Here is a 17989-nt window from a genome sequence, read left to right on the forward strand (position 1 = left end):
TGAAAGTGGAGAGTGAAAAAGTTGGCTTAAAGCTCAACATTCAGAAAATGAAGATCATGGCATCCGGTCCCATCACTTCATGGGAAATAGATGGGTAAACAGTGGAAACAGTGTCAGACTTTATTTTTGGGGCTCCAAAATCACTGCAGATGGTGACTGCAGCCATGAAATTAAAAGACGCTTACTCCTTGGAAGGAAAGTTATGACCAACCTAGATAGCATATTCAAAAGCAAAGACATTACTTTGCCAACAAAGGTCCGTCTAGTCAAGGCTATGGTTTTTCCTGTGGTCATGTATGGATGTGAGAGTTGGACTGTAAAGAAGGCTGAGTGCCGAAGAATTGATGCTTTTGCACTGTGGTGTTGGAGAAGACTCTTGAGAGTCCCTTGGACTGCAAGGAGATCCAACCAGTCCATTCTGAAGGAGATCAGCCCTGGGATTTCTTTGGAAGGAATTATGCTAAAGCTGAAACTCCAGTACTTTGGCCACCTCATGCGAAGTGTTGACTCATTGGAAAAGACTCTGATGCTGGGAGGGATTGGAGGCAGGAGGAGAAGGGGACGACAGAGGATGAGATGGCTGGATGGCATCACTGATTCGATGGACATGAGTCTCAGTAAACTCCGGGAGTTGGTGATGGACAGGGAGGCCTGGCGTGCTGGGATTCATGGGGTCGAAAAGAGTCAGACACGACGGAGCGACTGATCTGATCTGATCTGATGTCCTTTGAAGACTCTGGGATCTCTGTTTTGAAATAATCACTAGGCACTATTGTAAGAACTTTGTCAGTATTAACTAACTGATCCTTATAACAACCTTTGAAGTAGTATTATTGACCCCTTTTGGAAGATGGAGAAACTGAGATACAGAGAAAGTAGGTGAGTGGGGGCTAGGATTCAAATGCAGGAAGTCTGGCTCCCAAGTTGTATAACCACATGTAATACTGCCCAGGGAATAAACCCTCATCTCCTGAGGCTCCTTCCTGGCAGGCAGATTCTTTACCGGATGAGCCATTGGGTTTCCAGGATGGCTTAGGGATACAGAATTCGCCTGTCTCCTGCAAGAGACTTGGATTCAAGGGTTCAGTCCCAGGGTTGGGAAGGTCCCCTGGAGAAGGAAATGGCAATCCACTCCAGTATTCTTATCTAGGAAATCCCATGGACAGAGGAGCCTGGCTGGCTACAGTCCATGGGGTGGCAAAGAATCGGACATGACTTAATGACTAAACAGTAACAAGTGAGCTGTGCCATCTAAAATAAAAGCTATGTATCTGGAAACAAATCATCCCCGTTCCCCACCCCCCCAAAAAAATACTGAGAAGATTAAGAAGGGATTGAGTTATTTGAAACACACACTTTGGTTTTTTATATAAAGACTGCTGCTGCTGCTACTGCTAAGTCACTTCAGTCGTGTCCAACTCTGTGCGACCCCATAGACAGCAGCCCACCAGGCTCCTCCATCCCTGGGATTCTCCAGGCAAGAATACTGGAGTGGGTTGCCATAAAGACAGGAGTCCACAAACTCCTATGATCCCAAGCAAAAGGAGAAATTTCTGGTTTCCCAAGATGGCATAATCGCCCATGGCAAGATGGTTTTGCCTGAATCTGTGCTACAAAAAATCACCTAAAAGGTGAGACCTAGTTGAATAGTTCCCATTCAATTCAATAGTACATTTATGGAACATTTACTCTGTGCTGGGTACCACAATAAATATTTTTGCTTGATGTATTATTTTGCTTAATTTTCAACACATGAAAGAAGGATATTATTATCTTCTTTTAGAGATAATTAAACACCCAGGAAAGGTAACCAACTCATTGTTAACACTGCTCATAGTTGGTTGAAACAAAATCTTAGGTGTATTTTACTCCAAAGACTCCAATGTTCTTCCTCCATCAGCCCACTGCCCTCCTCGGTCTTATACCGGATCACCACTAAGAAGGTGTTCCTGGTTCAGATTAAAGCCTTGGATTTGACATTCAGCACAGCACTAGATCAAACCCAGATCTCTTGCTTTGCAGGCAAATTCTTTACCTCTTTATTGTCTGAGCCACCAGGGAAGCCCTCAGTGGTAAAGAATCCGTCTGCCAATGCAGGAGACGTAAGAGACACCATTTCGATCCCTGGGTCTGGAAGATCCCCTGGAAGAGGAAATGGCAACCCAACTCAGTATTCTTGCTGGGAGAATCCCATGGACAGAAGAGCCTGGCAGACTGCAATCTATAGGGTCTCACAGAGTGGGACACAACTGAAGGGACTTAGCATGCACGCAGGCACAGCACTATATGAACTGTGACAGAGGGACTTGTTCATTTATTCATTAGACATTTCTTAAGCACCTAGTAAATTCTAGGCACTGTGCTTGGCACTGGAATATGAGAACGAATAAGCCATCATCCCTGCCTTCTAGGAGCTCACAGTCACAGAAGGGAGGGTCAGAGAAACCAACAGTGATACTCCAGGGGGAAAGAGCTTTTCATTGAAATGTGACTAGATCACTAAGGACAGACATCCAACTCAAGTCAGTGCAGGGATCCAGGACGAGCTGCTGTTTGAGCTGTATCTTAAAGCTTCAATAAGAATAAACTTTCCAGACTATGAGAATAGCTTGTCTAATAAACCCTGCAAACAAATGTAGGATTTCATAAGGACATTTGAGAATGTGGTGAGAGATATGGCTGGAAAGTCAAGCCATTCAACTATACTTCAGTGAATATATATATATATATATATATATATATACACACACACATATATATAACCAAAAGAGTCAGTGAGAGGAGTGACTCAAGATGATATTAGAGAGGAGTCTAGAGAGCTGATCTGCTGAGAAGCTATGATTATTCTGGAAACAAGTAAGAAGAGACATTTATGGTTCAAAGTATGACCATGACTTCCTTTACATATAGAGATGTCAGCTCTCCCTGAATTAGTTTGTAAATTCAACATAATCCTAATAAAAGAAAAACAAAATAAAACAACTGAAAAAGAAAGTTAAGGCAGCATCAAAGGAGCTCGGGAGGAAATGGGTTTTAACCTCTGACTGAAGGAGACAGGCTGGGTAATTTTGTTGTTGTTTAGTTGCTAAGCCATGTCCAACTCTTTGTAACCCATAGGCTGCCAGGCTCCTCTGTCCATGGAATTTTCCAGGCAAGAATACTGGAATGGGTTGCCATTTCCTCCTCTAGGGAATCTTCCCAATCCAGGGATTGAACCCTAGTCACTTGCACTGCAGGTAGATTCTATACCACTGAGCCACCTGGGAAGACCAGGCAGGTAGATTACAGCTGTGGTTTTCATTCTAGAAGGCAGCGATATTAAAGAACAATACATGTACAGACATAGGGACCAGTAAGAGAAATGTACTGAGCTAAGAAGCATTAATCTTTTAAAAATTCATTATATTCTCCCAAGCCAGTAAGCAATTAAATGAAATTTTAAAAAATCAGCTCTATCTTTCCCCAAAATTTAAGCACATTTTCCTTTTTTCCTTACAGTAGGCTTTTTTCTTATTCCCCTCTAAGTATTACCTATTTATATATTTTTAATTAAATTAAATTATAATCTAACTTTGAAGAAGTCCTCAGCTCTTCAATTTTCCACTATATCAGGGCTTGGAATCACTGTCCTGAGATACTTGGGGGGGAGGTGGGGGTGGGGAGAAGAATACTGGGGCGACTACACAGAAGAACATAAATATTCTATGAACTTTAGGTTAAAATTATATTTTAAAAAAATCACCTTGTTCCTCTATGAGGTAAGGTCTCAGCACTTTAGCAAGACACCTTTAGCAGAAAATAAATATTTAAGATATGCAAAAAATTTGTTTGTTCCTGAGTAAAATTAAACTTGGACTCAATCTACCAATAGTTGGAACGAGAACTCTCCTCCCAGTTCCCTGCTGCACTAAACAGGCTTCATGAATCTCTAAAAATAGGACTGATTTCCATGCACTTAATTGACACCTGCAAAAGTAGCTTTGAATTTGGCAGAAATTTCCTTCATATTTACATTCACAATGAACCACCTAACAAATGCCAGAAGAATGTGTTCGAGTTTGAACCACACCAGAGTTTATTTGAGCTGAAAAGCATCCTTAACACTAGACAGAAACAGTTTTGCTTGCTCAAGACAGCGGAGGAACACGGGCCCCCCCTCCGAAGGCGATCTGGACTCTCGCATGCTCAGATTTCAGCAAGAAAGTGTGCGTCAGTTTCTCCGTAAGTCACTGCCCCTAAACAAGTTGGGGGGTTGGGGTGGGTAGGACCAGGGAAAACTGTAACCCGACAGATGGCTGGGTGAGCTCAGACTTTCCACTCCTGTCACCGCCCCCCCCCACCCCAAGCCAGCACCAGTCTGCACCCCTTGGCTTGTAGGCTCCATGCTCCACTTACACGCAGGAGGGCGTCTGCTCGGCCACCACGAAGCGACATCTCCCTTTAATGCAGTAATGCTTGTACTGCTTGGGGCACCGAGAGAAGTGGCCTCTTCGCTTTGGTTGTGTGGTGGTAGCTGAAGAAGGAGAAATGACTCAGTAAATCAACTCACTTTAAATGCATGTTTGTAAATGTAATAGAATTATATTCCTACCAGTGTCGCCAGTGTTTCTGTAGAATATACTCCCATTTCTCATCGCTCCTTCTCTCCACACTGGGATATGTCAGACTTTGGGGACCAGAAACTGGCCCTAGAGACTGGCTATTGGGGAATGTGATGGAAATGTTTCAGATTTTAACTAAGATTCCTGTTTAAACGACCTCTGAGAAAAGTCAGCGCTGTTTAAAGGGTAAACATAATTGTGATAAAAGAGGAAGATTGGGAAGATTGTCAGAGGTGTGGGGCTGATGGCATTGAAAAGAGAGGAGGGTTTTTTGTTTGTTTGTTTTTGCTTTCTTCTTTTCCTTTTTTTAAACTTAAACACAGCACTTACTAAGTGCCAGATGCTGGTCAATATGCTCTATATAGAGTCATCCCTCGGTATCTGAGGAGACTGATTTCAGGACCCCAGCTGATACCAAAATCCACAGATGCTGAGGACCCTTATATCGTGGTGTTTACAGTCAGCCTTTGGTATTGCCTGGTTGGATCTTTGGTTGCCTGAATCTAAAGATGCTAACAGGAACCCGCAGATTGGGAGGGAGGGCTGTATTAGCTCATTTAATACTCATAACAGCCTTGTGAGGGAAGCACCATTCTAACTCCTGTCTATGGATGAGCACGGCACAACACTGGGAAAGACTGAAGGCAGGAGGAGAAGGGGACACCAGAGGACAAGAGGGTTGGATGGACTTGATGGACATGAGTTTGACCAAACTCCAGGAGATGGTGAAGGACAGTGAGGCCTGGCATGCTGCAGTCCGCAGAGTCATAGAGTCGGACACGACTGAGTGACTGAACAACAGGAAAGCACAACACATCGAAGCTAAGTTACTTTCCCACATCCCGCAGCTCGTATGTGGCAGGGCTGGGACTCAGACCCAGGCAGTCCTTGCGTTTGACTTGCCCACTCTGTTGGGCAGGTAGCAGTCATCTGCTCCCTGCCTGAGGCACCCACAAGTCCTGCTTCTCTGAATCGAGATTATCCCACTCATTGGACCCCTGGGGGGCTTTTCCTGCTCTGAATGAGGAAGACTGGAAGCTTCATATCCAGGATTTCATTCCCTATACTGACTTTTTTCTTACCTTTTAGAATCTTAATTGCCTAATTTTTCAATTAGGGGAATAGGGGGGATAATATGGAGCAATTTCTCCATTGTTTACCTGTAAAAAGTTTCAATAAATAAGGGCTGTCAAGAGAAACAGTAAAAAAAAAAAAAAAAAAAAAGCTAACTAGTTGTTTCATGGGTTGATTCACAATAAACGCCTACCCACACCCAGAGAAAACAGCTAACTAGCCAGCTGACCCAGGGTCGGACTTTCCATTGTCATGGTATGACCAACAGCTTGCAGGACTCAGACACCTGTGAAATCAGAAAGCCCACGGTGGTCACCACAGAAGGGCATTTCACACTAGGTTTGGCATGGCACCTGGCACTCCAATGACATTAAACAATCCTTTTAGAGAGAGCAATGACCACTGAACTTTTAATTAATATTATGAAATGAGTAAATATATAGCTGCCCAGGGTCACCACAAAGGACACTCACAAAGAACTCTGGATGATCGGTACAGAGGAAATTCCTGGGATGCCAGGTCACAGAGTTTCAGAGGGCGGGAGACGTTGGAACTGGCTGACCTGGTTTTGGTCGGTGACTTGATTACCAGTCCTGCTGACTGCTCGTACGTGCCAGACATTTGCTCCCATGCCTGCCAGTCAATGGGACTCTGGTTGAAATTTCTCCCATAAATAACTGCAAAATGTCTCAAAGGCAAAGATCTGTGTATTTTGGCAAATAGATTGACCGAATGAAAATCAACTTCCATTCATTGAGTATCTCCTCTTTCCAGAGGCCTGTAGTAAGCATGAGAAAACATCAAAGAAATAAGAGATACCCTATCTAACTAGCGACATTGGCATGATAGAACAAATTTAATTCAATAATAAGCAACAAACCAGTAAAAACAACCATAGTAACCACGTAAACAGTGTGGTCCACTGGAAACAGTGGAAAAAACACTGGCTTAGGAGGAAGGAAATCAGCGTTTCATTTTCAGCTCTGCCTTACATGAGCCATATGGGTCCAGGCAAGCTAATTAAGCTGTCTGAGCCTCAGTTCCATCATCTGGAAACTGAAGATGCTAACATCTACCTTAAAGGGCTGTTGAGAGGCTCAAGTGAAAAAATGCATGTGGAAATTCTTAACTTCCCAGGTGGCGCTATTGGTAAAGAAGCTGCCTGCAATGCAGGAGACCCAGGTTCAACCCCTGGGTCGGGAAGATCCCCCTGGAGAAGGAAATGACAACCCACTCCAGTATTCTTGCCTGGAGAATTCCATGGACAGAGGAGGCTTGTGGGCTACAGATCATGGGGTCGCAAAGAGTCAGACATGACTGAGCAACTTTCACTTCACTTCGTATGCAAATTCCTAGCAAAGTGCATGAGACAATAAAGTCCTTAGTAAATGAGTTGATTCTAGAATCTTGAAAATCTTGACAATTCTAAGAGAAGTCTTGCAGCAGTACAAAGAGGGCTTATCTAATTTTTTAAAAAATTCTGGAAAATGCAGAGTTTTTTTAAGAGATGCAAGCATGAGTGCTCAGTCATGTCAGACTTTTTGTGACCCATGGGCTACAGCCAGGCTCCTCTGCTGATGGGATTCTCCAGGCAAGAATACTGGAGTGGGTTGCCATTTCCTCCTCAAGGGCCTCTTCCTGACCCAGGGATCGAGCCAGAGTCTCTTGCATCTTCTGCATTGGCAGGCAGATTCTTTACCATTGACCCACCTGAGAAACACTTCTAGGAGATGGTGAGCAAGCAACAGAGTTGTGGAGAATTTCAAGAGAGACAATTCAGTCTTCGGGAATATGCCAGCCTTATGCAGGAGGAGGGAGGCAGATTTAATGGACATGGAAGAGACCTGAAGGAGAGCAGCCAAGGATGGCTGTGAATGGAAGTCAGAGACCTCAAATGTCAGCAGGCTGAAGTTTTACCCTTGAATGAGGTGGGAGAGAGTTGAAGAAGGTTCTTATGGGTTAAATTAAATGGTATGTGTGAAAGCTAAACTGTGAAGCATTTTACCAATGTATTAGACAATAAAGCACAGAATGGATTAAAGTAAGAAGATGCCAAGGGGGAAAGGAGGAAACTAAGTCACATCTGAGCCACGCAGACATACATGACACAGACCTGGGGCAGGGGAATGGAGGGCAAGGAGATGAATAAAAGAATAGAGAATCATCAGTACCATTTCCATCATAAAATACAGAGAATTTAAAACATGATTAATACAATAATCAGGTAAGAACAGGGACCTACTGTATAGCTCAGGGAACTCTACTCAATACTGCATAATAACCTATATGGGAAATGAATCTGAAAAAGAATATGTATAAATTCATCACTTTGCTGTCCAACTAAAACCAATACAGCACTGTAAATCAACTGCACTCCAATAAAGAAGCAGTGAGACTTCCTGACGGATCTGCTGGGCTCCAGAAAGGTCTTTTCTACTTTGTAAAGCACACCTGACTTTAAATATAAGCTATATGGCTCTGTATCCTGAACTTCACTAATTCCTCTGGCTGCCATGCCCTGCTAAACATAGCCAGCCTTTTTAATAAACACCACATAGAGCAAGATACCAGAGAGCGCCTTAACCAGCAGCTGCTGGATGCAGTGATTTGATCAGCCTTGGTTCATCCAAGCAACACAAATCCATGCCAGGGAAAGGGTTGCCAAGTCCTGTTTTGATTGCTCACAGAGTTCCCTCCTTTGCCAAATAAGCATGCCCTTAAATATTCCCAGCATTATTTGGATTTGAAAACACTTCCATGTCACCAAGCAGAAAATGTCCTGTGATTTCTCTATGGAACTTTAAAACCTGGAAGAAAAATTAATCACACATATTGCCCTTCCCACTCCACACTCCCCCCCAAAAAAAGCTAAATGGGAGCCTCTCCCTCTCTCTCTTGCATGGAAATGAGAAGGCTTATCAGCATTTCCTCCTTTGAAATGCACCTAAAATTCCAGTTGCTTTCATCTAATATTCATCAAGGTCACATTATCTGAAAACTGAACAGCTATGAAATCCAACATTTTCTGCCTATCATGAGACCTGATGACATAGGGAAGGGGACAGTAAAGTCTATCCTTCCATTCCAGAGATATTTATCAAGAAAAAGGAAAAGTTAATCTTATGACAAAAGAATGATTAGTCCTACGTATTTTGTTTCTCTGTTGACAAGTGAATGGCCTGGTCTTAAAAATGTAACAGCCATGAAGATTCCTCTGATACTGAGGTTTGTTTGCTGTTATTTAGTCACCAAGTTGTGTCTGATTCTTTTTCAACTCCATGGACTGTAGCCTGCCAGGTTCCTCTGTCCATGGGATTTCCCAGGCAAGAATACTGGAGTGGGGTGCCATTTCCTATTCCAAATACTAGGGGTGGTGGAACTTAATTACTCTTTTTCCCTCCTACTTGCTCTTTTCCAACTCACACTCCCCAAACCAAATCATTTCTCTGGGAATGAGTTTGTTCTGCAAAACTACATGGAAAAATTGCATGTACCAGATCACAGCACAATCTTTTAAGTGGATGGGCACTGCAGGTAACATATCACAAACTCTTCATGAGACACTATATTCCAAAGATTCTACAGCCAATTAAATAAGAAACCACCAGGGCTACTGGAGGTCAATGATGTCAAAATTTGATTCCAAGAGTTAGTAGAAGGGATCAGAAGTAAGAATATCTTTCTTTGATAGTATGGGCAGGTAGATAAGAAGTGGTCACATTTTGGGGGTCATTAGAATCATTAGATGAGATGTGATGGGTTCTCTTGGGCCAAACTAAAGTGGAGAAATACAGCAGACACCCAGATAACCTAGTTTAAATATAGAATTTTCCTCATTTTGATGGATGCTTTGATCAATCAGTGTGGTTCTTTAGTCTTTCTGTGTGTATGTGCTAAGTTGCTTCAGTCGTGTCTAACTCCTTGTGACGCTATGGACTGTAGCCCCCCAGGATCCTCTGTCCACGGAATTCTTCAGGCAAGAATACTGAAATGGATTGCCATGCCCTTCTCCAGGGGATCTTCCAAACCCAGGGATCGAACCCGTGTCTCTTACGTCTCCTGCATTGGCAAGCAGGTTCTTTTCTACTAGCTCCGCCTGGGAAGCCCTAGTCTTTCTGTACTTGATTCTTATTCTCCAGCCAAGCAGGCTTTGCCATGCCTTTGTGATTAAAACTCTTCACAATTAATACATTAGGCTTATTTTCATAAAATCGTCTCTTACCTATTCTGATAATGCTCATGAAAAATCTATTTAATGATTTTGCAAATGGTATCAATATCAGCAACTCTTCTGAAATCAATTACTGGGATAATGCTTTTTTGGTAAATCTCATTATAGTATTTATAACCTCTTGTATCTCTAAATCTTTAGTTAAATACATAGTTAAATCTCTATGTAAGAGATTTAAAAGAGGGGAACTAAATTCAAGCTTCCCTGGTGGCTCAGATGGTAAAGAATCTGCCTGCAATGCAGGGACCCAGATTCGATCGCTGTGTCAGGAAGATATCCTGGAGGAGAGAATGGCTACCTACTTCTGTATTCTTACCTGAAGAATTCCACGGACAGACAACCCTAGCAAGCCACAGTCCATGGGGTTGCAAAGAGTCGAACATGACTGAACAACTAACACTTTAAACTTCTCAACTTTATAAATTTTGAGATAGAAGTTCCACAAATGTTAACAAAGAGAGAGAGGAAGGGAAAAAAATCCTTATTAATTGACCTTCCCACACAGATATCTGACCTAAAAAGAGGGGAAAACAACCAGTGCACCGAAGAGTTCAAATGGTCACAGCAGAATCTGGAGAAAATTTCCTCCTAGACTATGAAGTACAGCCTGAGACTTTAATATTTTAGACATCTTCCCAGTAGGGACTTCATTTTACAACCTTCTTAAACCAAGAAGGGAGGAAGAAGGTTTTATATTTTTTAAGTTAATTTTTCTTCTTATCTTGCCAACTATCTCTGTGGGACAGGGGAATGTAAATTCAGGATGCTCTTGAAAAAGTGCAACATCAGAAAATTTATTGTAATTGAGGATTCCCATTTGTCTTACATTCAATGCCATTTTTTGTCAAAATGTGAATTGGTCTATTTCTCCAGGAAAAGAAAAATAAATCTCACAGATGTATTTGTTACCCTCCTGAGCTTCTAGGATATGTTTATACAGAGGGCCAATCAGGCCTCATCAGCAAGTCTTTTACCCAGAAGGACTGTGTCAACCATCTGTGAGCTTACAGGACTGGACATTCACTTATAGCTGCTCTTTTCATTCTAGCCCTTTTAAAGGAAGAAGAAAGAATTCAGTGTTGAGATATGCGTGTATTTCATATATTTAAAATTATTCTTGGCTAGGAGATAAATAAGAATGGACAGGGAAAAAATTGCATTTCTTTTTGTTTTTCAAGAGTGCATGTGATGCCTCCTTTGCTCATTCTCCCTGGCTGGTTTGACTTCAACTCCCTCAGCTCCTAAATTTTGCAATGCATTGAGGCGCAACACTTACTCAGCTTTTCTCCTTGCTCCTCTTCCTCTCTGGGTGTTTCCTGGCTTCAAACAGCTTAATGATAACAATGCCCAAATTTGTTTCCATCCCAGATCTCTTCCTCCCATGCTAACTGCCTCATTAACATATGTCTCACTGGCATTTCAACTTAACACTTCCAAAATGGAACCTAGGATTTCCACCCTCCTCAAATCTTGTCCTTCCTCATCTCAGTAAATGGCATCTACCTCTTTTTTCCTATTACCTTTGTGACCTCATCTTTGACTATTTTGTTCTTTGCTGCATCCTTGGCACTTGGAACAGGGCCTCCTGTATAGTAGGTAGCTCATAAGTACTGACAAACTGAATAAATGTTTCATTCAAGATAGAAAATGACGGACTAAAAATGGAATGCTTAAAGACTGGGGCTGTTGGCAAGTAAAATCCTGAAATCATTTAGAAACAAGAAGGACCCTTAAAAATCATTTAATTCAGGGGTCCCCAACCTCCAGGGTGTAGACCGGTACTTTCTGTCAGATCAGCAGCATTTGAATAGAAATAAAGCGCACGATGGGCTTCCCTGGTGGCTCAGACAGTAAAGAATCTGCCTACAATGCTGGAGACCTGAGTTCTGCCCCTGGGTCGGGAAGATCCCCTGGAAAAGGGAATGGCAACCCACTCCAGTATTCTTGCCTGGAGAATTTCAAGGACAGAGGACTCTGGCAGGCTACAGTCCATGGGGTCACAAGAGTCAGACATGACTGACTAACACTTTCCCTTTTTCACTTTCAAAGTGCACAATACAAGTAATGCAATTGAATCATCCCCAAACAACACCCCCATCCCCAGTCTGCGGAAAAATTGTCTTCCATGAAATCAATCCCTAGTGCCAAAAAGGTTGGGGACCACTGAAAGTCACTTCTTTATTTTACAGGTTCCAAATTAAGTCTTTGAAAGCTTGAGCAATGTGCTCAAGGTCACACAGTTACTCAACAGAGACAATCTGCTCCTGTTTTACATTTAATTTCTCTTTCAAGAAACACTGTCATTTGCACTTTCAAGGAATTGTTTTTTTTCAGAATTTTTCTCATGTATTGAACATTCCAGTCTTCTAAAGTGATTCTAGAATATTACCATGGGAATTAACAATACACATTCTAGAGCCAGTCTTTCCAAGTTCATGTCAGGCTACTCTGCTTACCTGTGACCTTAAACAAACTAGGAAACAATTTATAGACTGAAAGTGCAATCTACAGCCTCTATAGAAAATAGCAAGGAGTTTATTCAAAAATTTTAAGTGGAACAGCCATATGATCCAACAATACCACTCCTGGATATTTATCCAAAAATCAGGATCTCAAAAAAGAAGCTGCATTCCCATGTTAATTGTAGCATTATTCACAATAGCCAAGATGTGGAAACAACCAAAATATTTATCAAGAGATGAATTGATAAAGGAAATACAGTATATACAGACAATGGAATATTAATCAATCTTGACAAAGAAGAAAATTTTGCAATATGCAGCAACATGGATAAACCTGGAGGGCATTATGCTAAAAGAAATAAACCAGTCACCAAAGGACAAGTAATACATGATTCAACTTATATGAGTATCTAAATAGCCAAATGCACAGAAACAGAGTAGAATGGTGGTTGCCACAGGTTGTGGGGAGAGGCCTTGTTTGTTGTTCAAGGGCTATAAAGCTTCAGTTCTGTAAGATAAATAATTACTAGAGATCTGCTATCCAACATCACATGCTATAGTTAATAATATATGCTAAGTCACTTCAGTTGTCTTTGACTCTTTACAACACTATGGACTGTAGCCTTCTAGGTTTCTCTGTCCATAGGATTTCCTAGGCAAGAATACTGGGGTGGGTTCCCATGCCCTCCGCCAGGGATCTCCCCGACTCAGGGATCAAACCGAGGCCTCTTAGTCTCCCGCATTGGCAGGTGGGGTCTGGGAAGCCCCAGTAATATTGTATCATGCACTTAAAATGTTGTTAAAAGTTCTCATGACAATAACAAAATTTAAAACTACATTTAGGAGAATGATAAGTAATAGTTTTTAACCCTGTCAATCATGAGATTACAGAATAATCTCCCAAAGGAAATGTGAAAGTGTCATTTAAGACATTCGAAACCAGACTGAAGGAAAACACACACATAAAGTAGGCTTTGTCCTTCTCACTGCACAGGTGACAAGACTCACACCGTCAGGATCTAAGACAGCATGGACTCCACAGCCCATGGGCACTCTCCAGACCACCCACTAAGGGGAGGGAGGAAAGAGGAAAGTCGGGCTAGAACTGATGACTCACATCAGGACGACTTGCTCAGCGTGCTCCTGGCTCAGTTACAACATCCCCAGGACACTAGGAAAGGAGCACTTGCACCAGGTCACCATACTGCAGCCCAGAGAAGTTTCCAGAGGTTCTTCTCCACTCTGCCCTACTTTCAGAACTGGCCTATGTTGTACTGTGTTTTGTTTTGAAATAAGAAACAGCCTCTGTAGAAGATCAGATCATACAGTGTATAAATGACAGACAGACCTTAGACCAGAAGTCAGTCAGCTGTGACCCAAAAACCAAATCTTGTTCACAGCTTCTTTCTCTAAAAAAAAAAGTCTTATTGGAAGACATCCAAAGCCATTCATTTGCATACTGTCTATGGCTGCTTTCAATGGCAGAGCAGAGTAGTTCCAAAAAAGCCCACAAACCCCACAAAATCTCAGTTTTTACTATCTGACTCTACTAAAGCTGACCCCTGCCTCAGACTAATAACTTTGAGAATACTAACTCAAGCATCTGTAAGGTAAAATATGTTTTAAAAATTGATGCCTTCTTCCCTTCTTTTAAGTTATAAAATAGAAAATAAAATTTTGAATTTGAATAGAATGTGCCAACTTTCTATGAATCTAGTCTAAGATATCACATGATGCTAGAGGCTGGAAGTCACATCTATGATGGAATGAGAAAGACCTGAGTGTGAATCCCAAATTTGCAGTATACCAGCGGTGTGACCTTTGGCAATTACATATTCTTTCTAGCTTCACCTTGAAATAAAGTAAAAAATGTTACTAGCTCATAGAGTTCTTGCAAGGAGTGAATGCACTACTGTATGTAAAGCCCAGTGCCTGGTACATTAGCAAGTGCTCAAAAAACTATCTGGTTTTATGATTACTGTATTATCAACTTAAAATTTAGAGAAGTCAGCTTTCTGAGATTGAATACAAAACTGATGAAATACAAAGACATCACTAGTTATGCATTACCTGGGCAGTTTTCTGCGTGATCTCCACAAAGAAGGCCATCATCTTCAGGACTTCTGGTTGAATTCCCATCTGCCAGAACACAGTGGAGGATCACTAGACCTTCAAGTTCAAAACAGAACCAAAATAAACATGAAACCTTGAAAACGTGCTCAAGACAAAAGATTCTATCAAAGTCTCAACCATTTATGAAAATAACAAGCCTGTGGCTCCCATTTCCAAGTTATTTTCTTGCAGCATGGAAGGGGCACCCAGGCCAGCATGTCTCATTTTTCAAGCTCAAGGCTCAAGACAGAATTTTCAAACCAGTATCACTTTCTGGGCTTCCTTGGTGGCTCAGACATTAAAGAATCTGCCCACAATGTGGGAGACCTGGGTTCGATCCCTGGGTTTGGGAAGATCCTCTGGAGAAAGGAATGGCAACCCACTCCAGTATTCTTGCCTGGGAAATCCCATAGACAGAGGAGCCTGGAGGGCTACAGTCTGTGGAGTTGCAAAGAGTCAGACACGACTGAACAAACAACACACACACATCACTTACATCTGATGAGACCTGGCCCTATAAGTGAGAAGACTTAGCCATAGCTGTGATGGAGCCTTATCCTATGAGCAGAAGCACAAAGGGAGTTCTCAGCCACCTGATGGATATATATACACTGGTGAGCTTCAGGGAAGAGGGATAATGAACCCATGTGGCAATGTATTTTCTCCACTGGTCTTCACACGCCCAGTGCTTCTCAAGTTTTAACTACCCAGTGTGCTTCCTTCTGGGGAGATGCAAACTAGATATTCAATTCATAGGAACTGTTTTAAAATTTGAAGTTCCTCCAGCTTAGTAACTCTGTCTCTGAGAAGGACAGGCCTCATGGAAAAGCAGGCGGAGGAAAGGAACATGGTGCTGAGGTTAGGGAAGTTTAGAATACAAAGGGTAGTCCTTGCAGGGATTCTGATTCAAACAAACCAACAGTAAAAATCACAGTAAATATAATCAGGGGAATCTGACAATCTTAAGAAATTGTTAGAGTGTCAAGTGTGATAGGAGAAGGAAATGGCAACCCACTCCGGTATTCTTACCTAGAGAATCCTGTGTACAGAGGATTCTGGTGGGTTGCTAGCCATACGGTCTCATAGAGTCGGACACGACTGAAGCGACTTTGCATGCATGCATGCATTGGAGTAGGAAATGGCAACCCACTCCAGTATTCTTGCCTGGAGAATCCCAGGGATGGAGGAGCTTGGTGGGCTGCCGTCTATGGGGTCGCACAGAGTCAGACACGACTGAAGCGACAGCAGCAGCAGCAAGTGTGATAACGATATTGTGGTTTAGATTTTAAAAACAGAATTATATCTCTTAGAGATATGTATTTAAATACTTATTAAGGAAATTAATGTATCTCTGATTTGCTTTAAAATAATCCAAAAAGGGAAGACAGGTGTGCAGCAGTGAGGGAAAGGCATAGATGAAACAAGATGGTCCCTATATTGCTCATTGTTGAAGCTGGGTGGTATGTATGTCAAGGTTCACTCTGCTGTTGTCTCTACTTTTACATATACTTTAAAATATCTATAATAAGAAGCTGGAGAGGAGAGGGCAGAGGAGGAATGATAAAACTGCTTGGGAGCTGGATGATCCTGAGTTCATAATCTGTTTTTGCCACTTTAGAGCCATGTACCATGGGCAAATTTCATAACCTCTCGGTTTCCTCATTGGCAAGATGGAGATAATTATTATCCCTTCTTCAGAGTGCTGTCGTGAGGCTCCAACCAGCAAAGTATGCAAGGCACTTAATGCAGTGTTAACGCTTAATCAGTACTGTTAAATTACTCATTATTATGTAACTAGTAGGAACAGAGTAACTTGCAAGAACAGAGTAACTTGCCCACTGGTTGTGTTGACAAGGTTCTAAGCTGCACATGTCCTTCAAGTACAATTAAGCTCAACAAACATCCACAAGCACCCCCAAAACACACCTGTGGACAGGAAATGCTCTACCCTCAAACTCCTCCAAAGCTGCTAAGGCAGGTAATCAGCCAACCAAGTGATCAAAACACAGTGATAGTATTGTACCAGATAACAATAGAATCTAGAAAGTTCAAAGGCGGGAAGAGTTTCAAAAACAGTTTTTTCAAAACAGAGAGTTTTTTCTCTCTCTATTGAATTGGGGGGAAAAAAATTTTTTTTTTTAAAGAGGTGGTACCTAGCATTGAAAACAGTGAAGAAAAAAAGAAACTCATATCCATTGATAATAGGTAAATTATTACTACTCTTCCACAGGACAATTTATCAGGACTTTTAGCTAAAAGCTTAAAAATTGTCCAAGTGCTTAAATCCAGTAATCTCATTTCTAGCAAGTTTTCCCAAGGAAATAAATTAAAATACATAAAAAGATTTCACTACAAAATTTCTACATGTGACATGGCTTATAAAAAAATTAGAAATTGGCCTAAATATCTAACAATAGAGAGCTGATTAAAGATATAGGAAATACTTCTGGGTAATATAATGCTCTTCAGTCATAAAAATTTATTTTCAAACATTTAAAAATATCCCTCAGTAAGAGAAGCAAGTTATAGACTAGTAATTAGTGAGATCTGAGTGTTTTTTTCTGCATGTGTTTGTGATAAATATAAAAATATCCATATAGATAAATAGTTTAAAAAAAAGATGGGTAAGTAAGTAGATAGAGTTGCCCACATGGTTAGAAGAATTTTTTGTTAATTATCCTAATTTGCACTTTCTAATTTTTCTACTTGACTATTCTGTTTGTTGAAACAAGAAAAAAGGAGCAGCTCAAATTTAAAAAAAAAAACAAACACAATTTGGCACAATTTGAATACCAAATTTCTATATATTTTTCTGCCTTTAACCCTGTTACCTGGCTCCTCCTTTCACACTTAGAACAAACCAGAAACAGTCATTTAAAACTTCTCAAGTACAGGAGCTATATATTTCCCAGCTCTGAAATCCTGTTATTTAACACAGAACACAAGGGATATTCAACAAATGTTGATAGAAGAGTGATCTTAGATTAATCTATGAACATACAAAACAAACATTAAGTTCAAAGATCCCAATGTCAATGTCCAGTGGAAAATTTTATCCTTTTTTATTATAAAACAGGTTTAAAGCATTTTTAAAACCCCACATATGGGCTTTCTTCATGGGCACAATCAGAGGCATTAATTCTTCGGTTAATCTGTTCTGATGATGGAAACTGAAAAAAAAAAACATTAAATCTCATAGAGATTTAACATCTGCAAACTAAGGATGGCAATATCTTCATCTTAAGACTATTGTAAAATGTAAATTAACATAAGAAAAGATACACACACGGCTTGACAGATAGTGTACAACTTTTAATCTTCTTGAGTTCCTTCCCTTATCAGTTTATAATTTAACACAACATTCTTTATTCCCACATGACAGAGGAAGTCCTGATTCCATGGAAATCATGCCTGGGCCTCCGAACACTCTGGCAGGCTGTGCCCAGGCTGTCTTCTGCTAAGGCTCACTCCACATGCTGGCATCAGCTGGCAAAGAAATTCCACTAGGG

General features: G+C 41.2%; 1 protein-coding gene across 3 annotated transcripts in view; it reads right to left on the reverse strand.

The window, feature by feature from the left end:
* Nucleotides 1–17989, reverse strand: part of BTC (betacellulin) — a 49844-nt gene that overhangs the window by 11425 nt on the left and 20430 nt on the right. For 2 of the 3 annotated variants that reach the window (XM_061420482.1, XM_061420480.1), the window contains exons 2-3: nucleotides 14439–14537; nucleotides 4396–4513 (exon numbers count right to left, since the gene is read on the reverse strand). In XM_061420482.1, the coding sequence (XP_061276466.1) occupies nucleotides 4396–4513; nucleotides 14439–14537 (217 nt within the window). The remainder of the gene's footprint in view (nucleotides 1–4395; nucleotides 4514–14438; nucleotides 14538–17989) is intronic. The other variant, XM_061420481.1, reaches the window with a different exon arrangement.

This window comes from Bos javanicus, chromosome 6 (genome assembly GCF_032452875.1).
Source record: "Bos javanicus breed banteng chromosome 6, ARS-OSU_banteng_1.0, whole genome shotgun sequence".
Classification (NCBI taxonomy): domain Eukaryota; kingdom Metazoa; phylum Chordata; class Mammalia; order Artiodactyla; family Bovidae; genus Bos; species Bos javanicus.